Here is a 19,986-nt window from a genome sequence, read left to right on the forward strand (position 1 = left end):
ATATTCAACAAAAAGAAATCAAGCTTCAATCAACCATATCATTCTTTAAAAGAATTATATAAGTTTTTTAAAAGTTTACAAAAAGATAGCCTCATCAGTACTTTCCTCCAGATTATTATGTCTACCGTAAAGCAAATTAACAACATAAATCGACAAGCCACATAGACCATTAATTTTCACATTCGTAATAAACCTATTACATTTGCTTATAATAGATTTTCCCAACTTAAATACATCGAGTAACACTAATAAATATAATACAATAAAATAAAATATAAATACATATATCAACATGATCATATTGTCAGAAGAGACAGTTTTCCTTGAGGCTAATGATAAGTGTCTCTAAAGCTTCATTTCAAAGGCATGAACACAACTCCCAGATTCTACACTTTCTCCATACTCACTTTGTGAATGATTCCTTCCATTTTACCTTTTCTATTCCTACAACAAATTCAAATGGTATTAAGTTTTTAGGTATATTCCTAATTGAATTTATGGACTTCGCACGATGATATATTAGCAGGGATAATATGGATAGAAAACTCACATATCAGCAGTAAACAAATCTTGAAATAATCCATGCATTGCATAGTCTCCTTAGTGTTGTTTATTATCGTACTTGGGCCATCGATGAGGTATCTGCCATTAGCGTCTCCAACGCTTTGACATGAGCGGAGGCAACATTTCTTAATTAACTCTATTCATTTATCTTTTTCTCCACCATCCCATATCTCATATCTATTTTTAGATATTGAAAAGGCAAAAAAATAAATTTTAAACCAATCAAGTTCAATTTATAATTTTGTAAATTGACCGAAATATATATGCCTTACATATATTAAATACAAATATATTTTTCCAAAAGAAAATCTCTAGTATCGTTAATAAAGGAAAAACAAGTTGATCCGAGCATGTCATATACGTTAAAATGGTAGGTCTCACTTCACGTGTCGCTGAATGTAACTTAAAAGATGCGAAACCCCGAAGGTGCCCATAGCATGGGACACATTCACGTACACCCAAACACAACACCAACAAACCCAAACCCAAAACTCTCTATATAAACAACAAAAGAATCAAATTTAAGCCGAAGGAGAAAGAAGAAAAAGTTAGAAGCAAAATGTCAAAAGTTTCTCTTATTAGATTGTCATTGTTAGGGTTTCTGGTGATCGCCGTCGTGACTCCATCGGCTAAGTCCACCGTTCTCGGAGGGAGGTCAGATGTTGGGAACGTTCGAACGAACATGGAAATTCAAGAACTTGGAAGGTATATATATATGCATACATCATACATACATTATAACTGATACATCCACCAACCATATGTCGTTTTATACTGGAAATAGAAATGTGATGTGACTCTATGATTACAGGTACTGCGTGAAACAATTCAATTTACAACAACAGAGCAAGCAAGGTAACGATGCAACTAATGCAAGAACGGACACGGCAGTGTTGAGTCCGTTGAAATTTAGCCGAGTTGAGTCGGCTCAGAAACAGGTCGTGGCTGGTACCAAATACTATCTAAGGATTGCAGTGACTCAACCCGATGGCACGAGCAGGATGTTTGATTCAGTTATAGTTATTCAACCATGGCTTTTTTCTAAGAAGTTGATCGAATTCACTCCTGTTGCTAGTCCTGTCTACTAACTTCATTTCTTTATGCAACAATATCCATAATATAATCAAAAAGACCAAAAATGTGTATGATATGAAGGTATTAACAATGGGTTAATAGTTGGTTTGTAATGATGTTTTACGTTGTTCATAAATAAAGGCCAAAGATGTTATAAAGATGTGATGAAATTACTGAAATTTTGCCCGTCGAAACCCCGTTGAACTTTTAGACTTTGTAAATTTCATTTTTGTTGTTTCACCCACGTCAATGGTCAAGTCATCAACTAGACAACCACAACCACAACCACGCACGACTAACTCACGGGGTTTCAGTTTAACGCTGGTTAATGTAATGTGAATATCAAATTTAATGTGTTTAGATATTTAATTCAAATTATTACTAGTTGAAAGTATAAATTTTGCATATGTGATGAATGGATCGGAATAATATGGCGATGCGTTGAAATTAAAATTTGCCTTTATTTTTGCTGATTCACCAACACATGACCGCCATATCACGATTCACAAACGGCTAATTCACAAAATTATCAGCACAAGTCATCAAACGTTGATCAATGTATGTAAATTCAAAATTTTATGAGTTGATATATGTTATGCAAATTATTACTAAATTGAGGTATATTTTTCCCTACCTGATATCGATGAATCATGAATGGATATTTGGATTGGATTGGAATTGACCAATTTCTTGCAATTCATGTTGGACCTTCTATTTTCCCCTTAAAAATTATTCAACTTTTTCAACTTATACATGTACGCATATTGACAGATTATCTGTTGAAATTTATGATACAATAGTTCCGTTAGTGAAGCGATTTATTTGTAAACATGTCCAAAGTCTATACACAAGTATACACAAGTGTCCAAAGTCTATACACAAGTATCAGCAATGGATCGCCTGATCTCCCAGTCTCTTTCGACTTCTCCGCTACTCCTCGCACTATCTCTGGTAATTTTTTCCAGAAATTACACAACGCTTGGGCCACGCTTTGCTCTTTTACCATGGGCTTTTCCTATCTCTCTTTTGGGCTCGTTTCAATTAAGGTTCTTCTTTAACATCTTTTGTAATGGGCTAGGCCCTTAGACCATAGCCGATCATAAGGCTTGTAATCTCTTCTTTTTTTTTTCTTGTTTATTAATGAAAGCCGAAGTTCAAAAAAAAAAGAAAAAGTATCTAAAGTGCTGAGGACATATTGATCTTTGATAAACAGAGGGGACATGAGGGTTTGATTCTCAGCCACATTTCTATACACTCCGGATGAAATACGTGCAAGCATTCAAGTTTCCTTATTTGTTCATCCTTGTCTCCATATTTCCCCAAGCATATGCAACAACAGCTCTGCAGACAAACGTAGAGTCGAAGTCAACCAAAACCCAAATTGGTGATATGAATTTGAAATGGAAATTTAAAGTGATATGATAATTATTACTCACAATATCTTCACCGTCGCTTTCCCATTCAGAATCTAAACCATGATAATTATTACTTACAATATCTTCACCTTTCCGTTCAGAATATAATTCAAATGGTCTGATGATGCACGCATAACATGCTATTTGAACCAAGAAACCACATAATACAAAAGGAAAAATAATGCTTGTTACAATAGAAATCACATATCTAATGCAGCTGAAAGCAAAGAACCCCATACTTAACCTGCAAGAGACAATTAGGAAACAAAATTAAGGGTAGATAAATATATGTATTTGTTAAATCAACTCTGTTTTTAAGAAATGATCGTATATATTGGGGATGCTCACCGGTACAGTATAGAACCATAATCCTGAGATGAATTGTCAAGAAAAAACAATACATATCCCCAAAACCATCCCACGAAGAAACATTCAGATGCCGTCTTGAAAAAGTCCATCACCCTATTGATTCTGCAGCCAATAAAACATTATAGAGTCTCTTTTAGCTAATCAAACACATTAAATGCCAAAGAGAAGACAAGTATATGACCGAGGAGCAGTGGTCCAGTGGCTAAGATAAGAAGAAGAGAGTTTTAATTCTACCTTTCCCTTGAGTATTCATCCCCAGAATCTTGAATGTTATTTTCTTCATCTGCAGCTAGTGCAATAATATATGGGGTAGATAGAGAGGGATCTTGATGAATATAAGTGTGAAAACGCCAAGACATGATAGGGACTGTAGCTATGCAGGCACAAGTATAACCGATGACCCATATCAACAAAGGTGTTTGTGGGTGTTCGTCTTTTGCCACAGTCAGACTCAGAACAACCAAGGCTGCAAGAATCTGGACCAGAGTGGCCACTAACTCAACTAAGTTCCAAAATGTATTCCATTCACCGCCACACGTCCAATACCAAACATCCATCTATATCCGTGCAGTTAGACCAAAGTATATAACTTTCGAGCTCCTTTGGTCCTAATTAAGTTATAGTTAGTTTTGGAAGACTAGATCTTCGTGAAGACCCATTCTGAGTTAAAAGACTCACCAGAATTGCATTCTGAGTCAGATCCACCAACATATTACAGCTCTGACTATTCTTACTCATTCAATGTCTGATTTTGATAATGGAAGTCAAATGAGGAAATTAATATTAAATTACCAAGAAGATTTCAAGACAAGGATGAAGCCTTCTCCATATATGAAAAGCAAGAATTGGCAACAGAATGGTTGAGGTCTTTTTAACTGCAAATAATTGCAACTCTAGCTGGAAATGAGAACGACTTGATATAATGATTTTCACCCAACTCTCATATACCAAAACAGAAACAAACGGAAGAATAGTAGATTACTTGGCAAGAAAGTAATAACGAATATGTAACTGGCATTACTTATGGTTGAATCTAATCTACATAGCAAATATTATATACACACAAGTTTTTTTGCTAATAATGATTTTAGTTTTTCACTCTTTGTTCTTGGAAGATCGGTCTTTTCTTTGACCACCAAGGATACGCGAGATCTGCAAACCTCTACTAAACGCTTGGTTAAAGAGCATTCTTGTCTGAAACTCAGACACGAACGGGAACCAAGCCAAGAAAGCTACCGGAGTGAACAAAAGCAAACCCATCAGAATCTCATAGCCTCGCGCCAGCGTCCGAACCGATGACCATATCCCTAGCCGTTGAATCAGAGGCTTACACGCTTGTGCAATCTGTGGATAAAAAACGAATGTTTTAAATTAATTAAAGATCCATTACCAGTGGAGGAGTTTGATGGAGAAACTTACAAGTAACATTCCCCAACCGGTTGGCATGAAAGCGAGCATGCAAAGGAGGATGTCTTTAGGTGTTAAGAGACGAAGAGCTATGAAAGTAATGAGGATTGCAAGGAACGTGAGGAACACAAGACCCTTGATGATCCTGAAGAGTAGCTGGAAGTTTGTGCTGAACCGTCTCCTTCCCATACCCAAACCCTGTGATCGGTTTGCTTTCGGTTTAGTAACCATTAGATTCAGCTTAAACCGATTATATATAAAATGAATGTTACCATACCTTCACAATGAGTAAAATGAACAAGATCACAAACCATGAAGCTCCATATATCTGCCAAAACATCGAAAACTTAGTTTATGACAAACAAGAAGATTCAATGTAGCATGAGATATGTTTCTCTCACCCACAAACTTTGATTCTCCTGTTTAAAAGTGCTGAGCTGGTACACAAGCCCATACTGAAAGATAAAGAACCGCAAAGCCAAAACAATCTCCAGGATGATACCGCGCTTTCCCGAGTGCCTAAGATGCCCAATCTCCTTCTCCCACCAAGACTCCCAGCTCTTCTCTGGAGGAACACCGATTCCTCCTCGGTTATATATCCACTTGTTCCAGTCCGTCCAATCATCCACAATCTTCTGCCACTCGAAACCGGACGGGTTGAACAAGAACGGAGCAAACAGCCACGTCACCACCATGAACCATATCGAAACTGTGATCAGAATATACGTGACCACGCCTCTGTAGGCGTGTCCGAATATCTGATACACCAGCAGGAGAATCATCAGCTCAATGCCTTTCACGAAGTGGCTGCGCGAGTAGAATCTGTAGTTTTCAGCGAACTTGGCGTGGAACACAACGAAGCCACGCCCGGTGCCTCTGTACTCCGCGCCTCCGTGGAACAGCGTTCTGCCGTAGTAATGAGTTTTTGTGCCGAGCTGGAACGTGAAGAAGACTGAAGCGAGTTGTAGCTGCATCAGCACGAAGTCGATCAAGGCGTTGTGGAATCCTCTCTCGAGTCCGATCTCCATCATCATAGGTAAGGCCATTAAGAAACCGATTTGCACGAAGGATTGTGAAGCGAGGGCTGCTTGAAGAGGCATGTTGGAACGGAAAGCCTTTTGGTTGCTTAATCCTTCTTCGAGACCGCTAAGGACGAGATACAAACGTCCATAGAGGAATACATAAACCGTAAGCACTGTTAACTGTAAAGAAAGACACAAGTAATGTTTCAGACTGAGATATATCATATACTGATTGTGAGATCAAGTAGAGCAGAGTTTTGACGTACCATCGTACTGAAGTAGAACCCAATTGTAGTGAAATAGCAAGAAAGCATACGGAAGAAATCAAATCGGTGTCCTAGTCTGTATAAGTCACGGCTTAGAGTTTGCTCTCCGTTTCCGTTGGCTATCTTTGCCTCAAACATTGAGATCTGGTTGAGTCCCACATCTCTGCCTTTGCCAACTTGTATGTACTCATGATGAGTCACATTGCCTTCACGTAGAGTAGAGTTGAAACCTGAAAAAAAGTAAAGGTATGAGGAAACGATTAAAGGAAGTAAACGTGTCACCAGAAGAAGGGAGTTGAAGCAAGTGCCTGCAAATATGTCTTCACTTAGGTTGATAACTTTAGAAGCTTTGCAGACACCACCTCTAGTAAGGTGAAACAGCCGATCAAAAACATCTGGATGTCCGTAATGGAATCGTACCCTGGATGAGTCGAAACAAATGGTTAACTTCAACCACTACAAATCACAATATTATTCAGCAAAATTTCAAAGAACTTACTTCAAGGGGCTAGCTAGCACCCTTTGTCCAATAGTAACAAAACTGTTCTCCTGATTTGACATAAACCATGCAAGAGAAGAAACACTGCCACAATAAACGAGACAAGTATGAAATCAATTGGTAAATCAATACCAAAGTGACTGTCTAAATGGGCAGTACAAGAGATCATATTGTGATACCTTCCAGTGAAAATATGCTCTCTAAGTCCAAGTATTGTAGGGGTTCTTACGCCACCATGCTTTTCAAGAAACTCTTGCAGCAAGTTCCTCATTTTGAAAGCTTCCTCCATGTAGTTATCCTGGTTCATGTCTATTGTCTGTAAACCTTCTCCACGAGTAAAAATGATAGCATGATTCTGATTCTCCGGCTTTCCCTCTCCTAGTATTGCAGGTCCTGGTAGCTTAATCCGGTAAATAACCTGCAGGAAGAAATATAAACTCAATTCTCCAAAACTAGAACAACAATGTATACTCTAGACCCTATACTTACAGTGTTTATAGGCATTATACATAAGACTTATTTTTGAAGTTTATACCTGGTCTAGTGTTTGCACAGATTCTGAAGAATCCATAGGTTTGGTCTGTGGAGCAGCTTTGACAAGAGCTGAGTAATAAATTTTGTCGTCTGCACCTTTATAGCTGTCTTTATGTGTCTGCTCAACCTCATCGATATAAGCAACACGCAGAGATGGGTACCTGCCACAAAGAAACAGAACATTCAACTCATGCATCCGAGAATGAAAATAACAAACCAACTGAAGAAAGACATACGTAGTCATGAGCCTCAATATGTCTTTAGCACGTTGGTCACCAGATCTCTTCTGGATACTATATTGTTGGCATGAAACCACAAAGGTGAACTTCATATCAGCAAGTGCTTGACACTGAGCCCAGAGTGACTTTCCGGTCTTTGATGCGTCTTCGCTAGTTAACTCAAGAGCCTTGTACCCTTTCATTAATTCTTAAACAGAACAAAAAGCAGATTCAGGAATGTTTTCACAGGTTCTACTAGCGGAATTAATCATAGAAGTGTTTTGTGAGGCACCTTCATCCTTTGCCATATCAAGGAAGGCCTGGAGCTCCAAAGCCTTTCGGTAATACATCATGCCTCGCACTGGTTTATCAAAATCAGTCACAACATGTATATAGCAAGCACAATATCATAGAGCCAAAACGTGAAGAAGAGTTAGTATGACGAAAAAACTAATACAAAAGACCACATAGTACCAGTTTTGGTCAGTGTTTGGCCTCTGTAAGATGCCCACAGACGAAGCTCCTCTTCCAAGTCTTCTCTTGCTCTGATTTCTTCCTCGCTGCCACATTTAATTCGCTCCAGAAAGTTTGTCCACTCATCTGAGGTAAACAACGGACTCAGTTCACAGGATAAAACTCCAGATTACAATTAAAGTGTCACAAGAACAAATGGAAACAAACCTGGAAAGATCTTCTGCAAGTAAAAGAGAATAGAGACTCCATCTTCGTTTTGCTTCTCCAAACCAAAAATGGAGAAAAGAACATCCTCTTGATAGTATGGTGTTAGGACCCTATGGAAAATCAAAAACATAGACAATAAGTGGATGTAATACACACAGAAATGTAGCATATGACCGAAACAGAGTTTCTTCCTCAATCCAGAACATCCATTCATACATGCACAAGTAATATAGGGCCAAAACTTAAGTTGAAAGAGGATGGAACATACGAAAAAGAAAGCATGTTGCGGATCTTGGGTGCATCTGGCATTTCCATGAATAGAGAGTTTGAAAAGAAAGTAAGACGCCTTCGAGCTTCCAAGTTTGATGGTACATCCATAGCTGACTCTTTAACAGTAAGTAAAAGATGAAGCCTCTTGATCTGAACAATGAAAAAGAGGAAAACAAACAGATAACTTAGAAGGTCCTCTGGCGAAAGTATAACTTAAAAGATCAAATGGATTAATATAAATGAGAAACTTGCCTTTTCTTTCCATGCTTCAGTTTGAGAGTACACAGGGAACCGAAGTTGGCTGAAATATTTTTTCTGTTGATGAAGAGGAGTCATTACATCGTACTTGACATAAGTTCCATTGTGGGCTGTCTCCAACAAGCTATAGAGAGAAGACTCTAGATGAGTATGCTTCAAACAACATTGAAGCAAATCGTAAAGCAAAACGATCTTTACCTTGGGACCTCGTAGTCCATTATGTCTCTTGTCACCACTTCTAACATGTTCAACAACACAATAACAATCTGGTCCTTGTCCTCCTCTTTGTTTTCCATCTGTTGCAAATTTTCCGTTATTTTTCTTGAATTCACGCCAAAGCTGCAGAGGTATTCAACATGGTATTGTTTCAAGACTTACCAGATATTCAATTAGTCGAACAAACTGACCATACAGATCGGGAAGCGCACTCAAGTCCAGCGTCTCTATCAGTGTTTCGTTTGCTATATATTCATCAATCTTGGCAAAGATTTCGTTAATGACCCTGCACAAGACAAATAAATTAGAAAAGTAAAATGTATTTTCCGAGATTAAACACATTTAACTCTATAAAAACTCACTGTCTTTCACGTTCCCCAACAACCAAGAAGTTTATGAGATTCCTGAAAGAGGCATAGCACTCTCTAACTGCACAAGTCATGTAACTGTCGATACTCAATCTCTTTTTCAGTTCACGATCTTTTCCATTGCTGTCTTTCGCCATATCCAGAGCTATTGGTATCTACCACATCAATAACAAGAGTAATCAAGATGACAATATATAGACAAACTTATGATCATATTGGTAGACTAAGATAGATACTCACCTTACTAGCTAGCAGAAAGGGTGGCCAGCGGATAAGATCCAGATCAGGGTCAGCCCAATATGGCACAAGGAGAAGTTCCATTTCCCTGCGTATTAATGAACATTATCACTGAACTCTTCACTAAATAACAGCAATCATTTTTGGATTGATACAAGGAAGAAAAATCAAAGGCACACTCAACCTGTTGCTAATCAAATCCTCTTCTCGGAAACTACTGATGATCTTGTTCCACATCTGAGCAAACCGTGCAGCTTCCTTGTCTTTACTAGATGGAATCTGAAAGTGACAGATAATAATACAGCTTTAAAATGGAGCTCTATCCAAAAGAAGTTATTAAGAGAACAGATAATAATAAGACCCTAATAATAAATACTGGTTTGTGTCATGTTTCATTTGTAAGCAGACCTGATCGAACTTGCGGGAGAAAGTCGCCCTAATCCCTCTCTTCTTTGCAGTTTCGCTTTTCTCATTTGGAACCAAGCAAGCATTAAAGGCCCCTGGTAAGGACTGAAATCTAGACCTCAACATTCCCAGTGTTCGGATCTGCAAATTTAATAAACTTCGTCTCAGACATTGTTTATTTTTGTGGGAACTCAAGATATGTCAGCATGCCACTTCATCATGCCATAACTAAGTTCTATTTGCAATATAAACCTCTCCAAGACGTCGAAAAGCTCCATTTAAACCTCCAACAAGAGTTGACACAATTGCATACCATATCTGGGTGTCCATGAAATAAACCTGTATATGAAAGTTAGCATAGATATATAGAAAGGAAGCATATGTTAGAGGAAGCTGTGGCCAACTCACAAGAATGACAGGTGACCAGAGTGCCACCACAACACCCAAATTATTCTTTGCTGAAACAAAAGGAAAAAAAATAGAAAATTATTATGCAATGAACTAATACTGTACCTACATGCTACTAAACATTACCATGAGGGAAAAACTCGTGCCAGCGGTAGACTGATATATGAACTCGCATGATATCTTTGGTTGGGACGACAAGAGGTTTAATCTGCTCCAAAAATAGAAAGTATGAGAAACATATATATTTAAGGGTTGATAAAAATGTCACTAGAATCATCTCAATGCCTGTTAGTGAAGATTGTCTTCATTTTTAATATGCTCCTTACATACTTACATATTGTTCTTGTTATATTAAGAAAAAACACATTCAAGATAAGCGCCAAATGTAGTACCTCAGCATAAAAACTGAATGCAAGCTTTGATATCAGAAGGACAACCCAGTACATCGTGTACCTAAATATCATTAACAAAACCTCGTTAGGCAGTATGTTTTAAGACAAACCAATTATAATCCTAGCATGCAAGTTTTACAGTCTTACTTAAAAAGCGACCATGCACTCTCATGCATACCCCTTGCTATGTATAGCCTCGGCTGCAACACCAAGAAACAGAATCAAGATTAGCGACCTTCTTAGAAAACATTCATGAACTAGCGACTTAAAGATATATGAATAAAGTACCTGAGACCACCACATCATCAACATCACTATTTTAATGTCAGACCTTTCAAGATAACGTCGGATGAATGGGAAAACGAAGAGCAGCGTAGAGAGCATGTTTGGGGATAAGTAGATGAGAATGACCATAATGAAAAGGGAGGGTGAGGAACCGCTGTGTCCCCCCAACCAGTTCTTTATGGTTTCCGCAATACCGGAAGGGCTTCTCCAGCTGTATGCGTAGGTTACTGGCATGAGTACAACCCATACTGCAGCTGCAATTGCCTTCAAGATGAATCTGAGCTTCGCATGGAATGACATGCTATGTCTTGATTTCCAGCTCAGAGCTATATCAAGGACAGCTGAAATTTTGGCAACCAGTTTAGAGAAAGGTAAGAGCATGTCAAGGAAGGCAGAAACAGAAACAGAGAAATATATGTAAAATATAAGTAGACGAATCATTACCTTGTGCAAGCTTTAATATAGCTGCCGTAATGAAGATGCTCAAAACCTTTAGGAAGACATCACCCTGAAAGATGGCGCCCAAATCCCCTGATCCATTCCAAGCAATAATGATCATTGCCTACACAAGGCATAAACACATCAAACTACATGTCAGGACAAGAAAGTAAGAGTTTGGAGACCGAACTTAATGAAAATTACTAGCTGTACCTGCAAAGACAGGATATAGAAACTCCACATTCGATCGAAACTTCTAAATATATGCCAGAAGGAGCGTATCTCAACAAAATTAACTTTTCCCATCCATCGATCACCAGTCTTTGGTTTGTCCTGTAGCATTGTGAACACCAACCATGGAATTCTAGATACACAAAACTTGAGGAAAACAATAGGACACTTCTATCTAACTTGTATGTTTCTTTAACACAGAATACACAAGAAGTTGAAAACAACAAAAGATAATGAGCCTAGTTTCTGCTACCCATACCTCACTTCTGTCAAGTCGATGTTCCTCAGCTGTCTGACAAAAGAAATCAGCATCAGCTCGCATAGGCCACCCTAATCGAAAGCACCGAACTGACCTACAAGTTGTAAGAACGAGGAGATACAAACATGAAGAACTAAAAAAGACCTGACATTATAAAAGGTTACATGATTTATCATCTGCATTGTACCAAAAGTACTCATTCAAGTCGTCATAGTTTCTCCACTCAGAATGCTTCGACTTTCCTCCTCTACTTCTCTTTGCTTCCTACAGTACACAAATGTGATGATGAAAAATGGATGAGAAGACAGAAAAAGAAGACAAATGGTCAAGACTGAAGAACCAAAGCAATCAACCTTAGCTATAGTCTTGTATATAGGTGTCACTACTTTCTGCAGGAAAGCTTCATCGTCACCACCATATGCTGGTTTTATATGCTCCCCTGTCGTTGGACTAACACTCCCAGCCAACATCCCGTACAACTCAAAAGCCATCTAGATGAATTCAGAAGATAAAATTTAACCCCAAGTAGGAAAAAATCTTAGTATGTATTACTAAGTTTTGGATGTTTCATTTTCTTTCTGTCTCCACCATGTGAACATATCACATACTCACTAATACTCAACGATAACTATGGTTTACGTCCTCATCCTTATTTTATATAATGTTTTGAGCTCTCCGAAGTCCGAAGTTTACTAGTATATAGCCACGTCTGTATTAGTAGCAAAGATCACCAAGAACTGAACTCACATGATCTTCTCTAAATTCAAAATGTAATGTTTCACTTTCAGGAAAACAAAGTAGGGGAGAAACTAAACACATACATGGTGATATATATAGCAAAGGCATTCTGGCATGAATCTTAGGTTTGCAGCCTCTCCCCAAATTAAGAGATAGAGTCCCATATAAAGCAGTTTCCGCTGCTGAACCTCTTGTTGAATCGTCGGCAACCTACAAATGAGAAACAATAGAGATGAATATGTAGAAAACTCTCTTTTCTGTGAAATAAATGAAAACAAAAAAATGAGACGTTACAAGAAGAATCCTCACCAGAGACTGCTTTTCCGACCCAAATACTTGCACCACTTTTTGTAGTTTTTGAAAAGTTTCTTCATCACTATAGTCAATGCGCGATCATCCAACTAAAGGCAGACGTTGTAAATTAAACCATTAGTGCAGATAGAGAGAACCACTGAACTAGACGCATGAATTGTAAACTGTGAACTGAAGTTCAAAAGAGAAGATACCTTTGGTTGTTGTTCAGGTCTCGGAAACTGTCGAATGTGGACATTAGCAAGTAACAAAATCAAGTGCTCTCTCTGATTGGCAACGTTATCTTTCTGCCATTTTAAATGTTTGGATCACAATCAAGCACATGGAGATATTCTCAATCAACTAAAGAAAAACAGGATATTCACCTGAAAACCAAACATAGTTTGAAGCCAGTCTAGCATGTCTTCGTCGAGTTTCTTCTTGTGTCCTGCTGGCCATGGTAGACCCCTAGTGTTACGAAGTGCGATAACTGTAGCTTGTATCTGTAGAACAGTGTGTAAGTGTTAATTTTTCTGACTCAGAACAGAACTGAACATAAAAATGGAAATGTTTATTTGGTTAAAACCTCAGGAAATCTCATTATAGCCTGATTTTGACTATCAGGATCAAGGGGAAGAATGTTGTAAGGCACGTAGATTTGGCTCTTTTCTTCAACCTTTGTGTGGGCTTCTAGAATCTACCAGCAAGAAAAAAAGGATGAAACAGAAACAAGTGAGGCAACAATTTGGTAACCCAATTCATGAAAGCATGGCTAAAGACCTGCAATAAGGACATAAGTATACTAAAGATATAATATTTACCTCGTCAGCCACTTCCACATCTTCTGTCTGATTAACAGCCTTCAACACTTCAAAGAGAACGGCAGCAGTTTGATATGCCTTTGTAAGTTGAGCACTACAAAGCAAAAAACCATTTTTGTATTATGAATGAAAAACACACACACATCAAAGATAAGAGATAAAGGACGGATCAGAATGAAACACAAACCGGTCAGCTTTGTCAGCAGCGTTAAGCAAAGCCTGGATGTATTTCTTGTAGTAATGTTGATAGAAACTTTGCATCTCGCGTGCGTCACTCTTCTGCCTTCCTGCAAGAGTTGTTTCATTCTCCTGCACAAGTTCAACAAATAAGGTAACTAAACATGACACGAAGTTCATTAAAAAAAAATAAAGGAAACTCAAGCAGAGTGGTAAAGGAAGTGATGATAGATATTCACCCGCTCTAACCGCTGAAGAAGCGCAGTCTTAAACTGGCGAACACCACGACCACTTGACGTTGGATCAAGCCTGTGTGCCTTCTCAAACGCATAAAACCGACCTGACAGAAACATTCTTTGTTAAAGATTGTTTAAGAAGAGCAAATTTTACATTAGTTCAACTCACATAAGTAAGCAACACGAGGGTTACTAGCTTCTACTTCATTAGCAACACGAAGAATTGGAGCAATCTCCACAAGAGACGATGGCACCACTTCACTGTCCAGCATAGCCTCTCCGAGATTGCCAGCTGTTTGAGTCCGCAGAATCCGCCTCTGCGGCGGAGGCGGATCAGGTCCTCCTCCTCTCCTTTGAGACATCCTCTAAATCCTCCTAAACAACAAATCTGTATGAACCGAAAAAAAAAATAGAGACTGCAGTCAAACTAACGATCCGACAGAAAAAAAAAAAAAAAACATGAACTGCTTCAGTCTGAAGCAAGATGAGATTGACACCAATCAATAAATTCGATATCTTCGAGAAAGGACGATAAATGCTAAAAGGTTACTTTTTATTAATAAATTGAAAAAGGAATCTGAACGGTCTGAAAGTAAAGTAGCGATAAGATGTGTAAAGCCACAAACTTTATCACTCCACGAACCTAACTCATCGATCATCCATAGCAATACACAAGAAAGTTCTGATCTTTACAAGTATCAAGAGTGTTCAGTGAAAAACCGTTAACCTTTGAATCAGATTCGGCTCAATCAAGTGTGTCAGTGAAAAACCCAAGTAAAAAGTTTTGACCTTTGAATCAGATTCGGCTCAAGAAATTTACCTGATCGAGAGACGAGAAAGGGAAGCTGATGATCGAAACCTACGATAGCTTCAAGGAGAAGCAAGAACATGCGGTGGAACAAGAGTATAGACCGACAAGCTATCTATCATCTTCCTTGGGGTAGCATCAGAGAGAGAAAGAGATAGAGAGAGAACAGATAAAGATTGGGGAAAGCAACGGGAACAAGACAGGCGCCAATGTTATTTTCTTTGTTGCTATTTTTATCACTTCTTCTTAATGTTTTAGTGTTGGCGTTTTTATTCTATTTTAACCAGTGAGGAATGTCCTCGACATCATCCCCATGCTCCACATGTTCTTATGCTTTAATCTTTAGAAGATGCTGGGTCGTTCTCCTATGTATTAATGTAATGATAGACTTTTTTTTTTGGTAAAAGTAATGATAGACTTTTTTACCAACATATACTTTTTTTTTGTGTGGCCAACCACCGATTTATATTTTATAAACCAAATCTCTAAAATGAAAATCGAAAAGGTGAAACAGATATGTTCTATTCTCATCTATTAGATTTCTTTGAATATATTTTACTTGTAATTATTTAGGGAAGTTAGTATTTATTTACAAGTTAATTTCCTATTTTATATGTAAAACTTGATAAACAAGTTTGAATATAAATATAGACTATTTAATAATTTTTTTAAGAATTATTGTATTTCCTCCAAATCTATCATCATCAATTGAAAATGCAAACTATATATAATCTGTACATGAAATATATGCTCACGTATGTTCAGAAAATAAATATATATATATATGCTCACATGTTTTCTTTACATACCAACATACATATGTTGGATACAAATCCAAAACATTTTACATACTTCCTATTTTGAAAACATACTAGTACACGAAATAATATTTAGAAAACAGGAGATATATATATATATATATATATATATAGTAGTTTTTGTTGGTTGTATTTATTATCGCAGTGTGTTTAAGAACTCAAAGATCAATAAGAATTACTCTCTTATTAGCTTAAGAAAATCTCTCAAAACTTAAGCTCTCACAAGATCTCTATCAAACTCCTAAGTTCATGCCACAACTCAGCATCTTCTTATATAGAGATATCAAAAACCCTAAAACACATAAATAGCATATTTCCTTTTCTCAATACTAATAGGATTAGTCTAACTTGGGCTTCAAGTTAACTTCAAGTTTATCTCTAACATTCACCCTCTTAAACTTGAAGTCTACTTTCTTCACTTCTTGAACTCCAATAAGATCTCGCATTTCCTTGAACTTAATTCTCCCAAGTGCCTTGGTTAGTATGTCCGCCTTTTGCTCGCTTTCAGGCACATGAAGAACCTTGATTTGTTCTTTCTCTACACATTCATGTATGAAGTGATATCGCTTGTGTATGTGCTTGCTTCGTCCATGGAATAATGGATTCTTTGTCAATGCAATCGCCGACTTGTTATCAATGTAGACTGTTGTCTTCTGGTACGCTTGCTCGTTGACTTCCTCAAGTAACTCTTGGAGCCATATTGCTTGTTTAGCTGCTTCGGTGGCTGCCATGAACTCTGCTTCACAAGAGGAAAGAGCCACAGTCTCTTGTTTCATTGAACACCACGAGATTGGACAATCGTTTAGGTAGAAGATGTGTCCGGTGGTGCTTCTTCCATCATCTTCATCAATGTTGTGTCCACTGTCAACATAACCTGCTAGCTCTCTCTTGCCCGCCTTATCATACTTAAGACCGTGTGAGCACGTTCCTTTTACATACCGAAGTACTTGCTTGAGTGCTGCTGCATGAGACACCTTTGGTTCGTGCATATATCTACTCAACACGCCCACAACATAAGATAGATCAGGTCGTGTATGAATAAGATACCGCACGCAACCTATTTGTCTTCTGTACTCCTTCTCGTCGACTGGTTCTTCATCTCCAGCCATTGAAAGCTTCAGTCCCGAATCCATCGGAATAGTAACTGTGTTGCACTCAATCATCCCAGACTCCTCCAATATCTTTCTTGCATATCGTTCTTGCACCAGTGTTATCCCTCCATCGGACTGGCAGACTTCAATGCCTAGATAGTAGGTTAATAATCCGAGATCACTCATATCAAACTGTGCTGACATCCCCTGCTTAAACTCGTGAATCATGATTACACTCGATCCGGTGACCAAAAGGTCATCTACGTACACAGCTACCAGGAGTATATGCTCTTTCTCATGCTTACGGTATAGTGACACTTCTTTTGAACACTTCACAAAGTTCATATCTCCAAGAACTTTATTCAACTTTTCATTCCATGCTCTCAGGGCCTGTTTCAAACCATAAAGTGCTTTGTTAAGTTTGTAAACCTTATGCTCACTCCCTTCTACTATGAAACCTTATGGCTGTGTGACATAAACATCTTCTTTCAGGTCTCCATTGAGAAACGTGGTCTTGACGTCTAAGTGATGTATTTGCCATCCGTGAGATGCAGCTAGAGCAATGATGAAACAGACGGTTTCAATTCGAGCAACTGGAGCAAAAACCTCTTCAAAGTCGATCCCATGCCTTTGAATGAATCCTTTGGCAACAAGTCTTGATTTATGTTTGTTTATAGTACCATCGGAGATGCGTTTGATCTTGAAGATCCACTTGAGTCCAATTGCTTTAGCTCCAGGTGGTAAGTCTACTAAATCCCATGTTCTGTTCTTGATGATTGATGATATCTCCTCTTCACATGCATCTCTCCACACTTTCTCTTCTACTGCAGTACTGAACTCCCACGGCTCCTCGTTTATCAATAGTAAAAGTCGTTCTCCTTCAGCCTCTGCTAAGTATACATAGTCATCTAGATAACCCGGCCTTTTACTCACTCTCGTTGATCTTCTTAGCTCAACCATCTCTGTTGTATCATCTGCACTGTTATCAGGTAAGATAGGCACTGCACTTTGATCTTCGATGACTTCATCACTCTTGTCTTCTGTTTCATCTCTATCTTCATATTCCCTCACCCCTCTGTTTCCATATTCTCCATATGTGATAGTCAATGTGCCTGGTTCATCCCTTTGCGCTTCAGAACTCGATGACGTCCACTCCCATGTTTTCTTTTCATCAAAAACTACGTCCCTGCTCACTACCACCCTTTGACTGATAGGATCATACAGTTTGTAGGCTTTAGAGCCCGGTTCTGTCCCTAGGTGAATCAGGGTTCTTGATCTATCATCCAATTTCTTCGGAAAGGGTTTTTCTATTTTAGCATAGCACTTGCAACCAAAGATACGTAAGTGCTCTATGTTAGGTTTTCTTCCCTTTAAAACCTCGTATGGAGTTTGGTCTGTTAAAGCTTTTGTACCAACACGATTAATAAGATACGTCGCATGACGTACAGCCTCTCCCCACAGATGAAGCGGCAAAGATACATGCTTCAATAGACTTCTTGTCATCTCCAAAAGGGTTCTATTTCTTCTCTCAACGATCCCGTTTTGCTGTGGAGAGTATGGAGCAGTCAAATGCCTCACTATTCATGATCTTTCACAAAACTCATTGAATTCTGTAGACGTGAACTCTCCTCCCCTATCGGTTCGAAAACATTTAATCTTCGCTTTTGTTTCGAGTTCCACAACCGCCTTGAACTTTTGAAACTTGTCAAATGCTTCTCCTTTTCCTTTTAGAAGGATGGACCACATGTACCTTGAATGATCATCGATAATGACAAGGATGTATCTGTTTCTTGCTGTTGTTGGTGGAGAAATCGGACCACATAGGTCACCATGGATGAGCTCTAAGATGTGCTCTGCTCGATAGGTAGTGGACTGTGGAAACGGACGTCTGGTTTGTTTCCCAAGTAAACACGAAGTACATGTCTCTTTGTCAACTGTTAGCTTCGGCAGCCCGACAACAAGTTCCTTCTTGACCATCCTTTTCAATGATTCTGTTCCAATATATCCAAGGCGTGCGTGCCACGTTGTTGCATCATCTTGTCCGATAACTTGAAAACACTCGGTCTCTATGATTTCCATGATAACCTTATACAAACGATTCTGCGATCGTTTAGCCTTAGTGATCAAGTTCCCTTCCTTGTCATGGAGAGTGAGATATTCTTCCTTCATACGGACGTCACATCCTGATTCAGTGGCCTGGCCAAGGCTTATAATGTTACTTTTAAGATCAGGGATGAAATACACATCAGCCAGGGTTTTTCGGTTTCCATTCTTGCAGCAGAACAAAATCGAACCTTTTCCTTTAATGTCGATTCTAGAGTCATCACCGAAGCGTACTTTACCTGTGATGGTTTCATCAAGAGATTTGAAGTAGTGTCGATTCCCCGTCATATGATTACTTGCGCCATTATCCAAGTACCATACGTTGTTTCCATTCGAGCATGCTTCAAACTCTTTTGGCTTCACGTTTCTTTCGTTGAGATATACAACTTCATGCACCATCAATGCATCAGCCTCATGTGTATCATCGTTCTTATTTTCATACGCCTCTTGTAGTTTTAGTAACCTGTCCGGGCAGCTTGACGCAAAGTGCCCATTTTTATCACATCGAAAACAAGTAATCTTCGACATGTCAAGGTCTCTATATGATCTGCCTCGTCCTCGTCCTCCTCTATTATAGAAACGTCCACCTCGACCTCTGTTTCTATAATCTCCTTGGTAGTCACGGTTGTGCTGTGATTGCGACATCTCCATATTGGCATACATCAATTTCGATTGATTTTCTTGAACATCTTCCTCCTCTTCTTCACATACTCTTTCTTCATAAGCTTTTAACCTCCCGATAATGTCCTCAAAGCTAGTAGTTTTAAGATCCAAAACCTGTTCTAGGGAAGCAACTATATGTATATATTTCTTTCGCGGTAGGGATGAGAGAAATTTTTTAACCAGCTTCGTTTCCTCGATGTTTTCTCCTAGTGCACTGGATTTAGATGCAATTTCAGATAGCTTTCCGACAAAATTATCAATTGTATCGTTATCTTTCATCTTTAGGCGATCGAATTCAGCCATTAGAGTTTGAAGTCTGGCTTCTTTGACTCTGTCTGCTCCCATATGTCTTGCTTTTATTGCTTCACATACCTTCTTTGCATTGTCCAAATCTCCGACCTGAAGAATAAGAGCTTCGGGTATG

The 19,986-nt window shown here is 38.5% G+C and overlaps 3 protein-coding genes across 3 annotated transcripts; 1 reads left to right on the forward strand and 2 right to left on the reverse strand.

Moving 5' to 3' along the window:
* Positions 1-1,068: 1,068 nt before the first annotated feature.
* On the forward strand, positions 1,069-1,798 carry LOC106395183 (cysteine proteinase inhibitor 2). The gene is made up of 2 exons (XM_013835695.3): positions 1,069-1,269; positions 1,376-1,798. The coding sequence occupies exons 1-2, from the start codon at positions 1,124-1,126 to the stop codon at positions 1,650-1,652; spliced, it is 423 nt and encodes a 140-aa protein (XP_013691149.1). The 5' UTR covers positions 1,069-1,123; the 3' UTR covers positions 1,653-1,798.
* A 942-nt stretch (positions 1,799-2,740) lies between these two features.
* On the reverse strand, positions 2,741-3,979 carry LOC106395573 (E3 ubiquitin-protein ligase At1g12760). Its single transcript, XM_013835987.3, has 4 exons — positions 3,657-3,979; positions 3,402-3,524; positions 3,075-3,297; positions 2,741-2,979 (listed from the first exon to the last, which is right to left on the reverse strand). The coding sequence occupies exons 1-4, from the start codon at positions 3,977-3,979 to the stop codon at positions 2,815-2,817; spliced, it is 834 nt and encodes a 277-aa protein (XP_013691441.2). The 3' UTR covers positions 2,741-2,814.
* A 398-nt stretch (positions 3,980-4,377) lies between these two features.
* LOC106396243 (callose synthase 2) lies at positions 4,378-15,125 on the reverse strand. The gene is made up of 42 exons (XM_048753297.1): positions 14,901-15,125; positions 14,249-14,478; positions 14,083-14,183; positions 13,854-13,975; positions 13,667-13,760; positions 13,432-13,542; positions 13,232-13,348; positions 13,061-13,153; positions 12,864-12,955; positions 12,638-12,764; positions 12,170-12,307; positions 12,004-12,080; positions 11,817-11,910; positions 11,540-11,659; positions 11,333-11,450; positions 10,892-11,229; positions 10,751-10,803; positions 10,604-10,664; positions 10,338-10,419; positions 10,212-10,261; positions 10,056-10,142; positions 9,807-9,944; positions 9,583-9,677; positions 9,402-9,486; positions 9,156-9,316; positions 8,956-9,079; positions 8,776-8,873; positions 8,572-8,701; positions 8,318-8,469; positions 8,050-8,159; positions 7,843-7,968; positions 7,661-7,729; positions 7,387-7,576; positions 7,152-7,311; positions 6,796-7,034; positions 6,617-6,700; positions 6,426-6,538; positions 6,118-6,347; positions 5,231-6,031; positions 5,107-5,157; positions 4,842-5,027; positions 4,378-4,766 (listed from the first exon to the last, which is right to left on the reverse strand). The coding sequence occupies exons 2-42, from the start codon at positions 14,439-14,441 to the stop codon at positions 4,518-4,520; spliced, it is 5,859 nt and encodes a 1,952-aa protein (XP_048609254.1). The 5' UTR covers positions 14,442-14,478; positions 14,901-15,125; the 3' UTR covers positions 4,378-4,517.
* Between the last annotated feature and the right edge of the window lie 4,861 nt (positions 15,126-19,986).

This window comes from Brassica napus, chromosome C4 (assembly GCF_020379485.1).
Source record: "Brassica napus cultivar Da-Ae chromosome C4, Da-Ae, whole genome shotgun sequence".
In the NCBI taxonomy this organism is placed as follows: Eukaryota; Viridiplantae; Streptophyta; class Magnoliopsida; order Brassicales; family Brassicaceae; genus Brassica; species Brassica napus.

Excerpts from the sequence above, each read along its gene's own strand:
- LOC106395183 (XM_013835695.3), top strand. The coding sequence starts at position 1,124 with ATGTCAAAAGTTTCTCTTATTAGATTGTCATTGTTAGGGTTTCTGGTG. Across the intron at positions 1,270-1,375 it reads GAAATTCAAGAACTTGGAAG|GTACTGCGTGAAACAATTCA; the intron begins GTATATATATAT and ends CTATGATTACAG.
- LOC106395573 (XM_013835987.3), bottom strand. The coding sequence starts at position 3,979 with ATGGATGTTTGGTATTGGACGTGTGGCGGTGAATGGAATACATTTTGG. Across the intron at positions 3,525-3,656 it reads GATGAATACTCAAGGGAAAG|AATCAATAGGGTGATGGACT; the intron begins GTAGAATTAAAA and ends TATTGGCTGCAG. Across the intron at positions 2,980-3,074 it reads AAAGCGACGGTGAAGATATT|AGCTGTTGTTGCATATGCTT; the intron begins GTGAGTAATAAT and ends GTTTGTCTGCAG.
- LOC106396243 (XM_048753297.1), bottom strand. The coding sequence starts at position 14,441 with ATGTCTCAAAGGAGAGGAGGAGGACCTGATCCGCCTCCGCCGCAGAGG. Across the intron at positions 9,080-9,155 it reads GTTGGGGAACGTGAAAGACA|GGTCATTAACGAAATCTTTG; the intron begins GTGAGTTTTTAT and ends TGTCTTGTGCAG. Across the intron at positions 8,874-8,955 it reads TTCGACTAATTGAATATCTG|ATGGAAAACAAAGAGGAGGA; the intron begins GTAAGTCTTGAA and ends AATTTGCAACAG.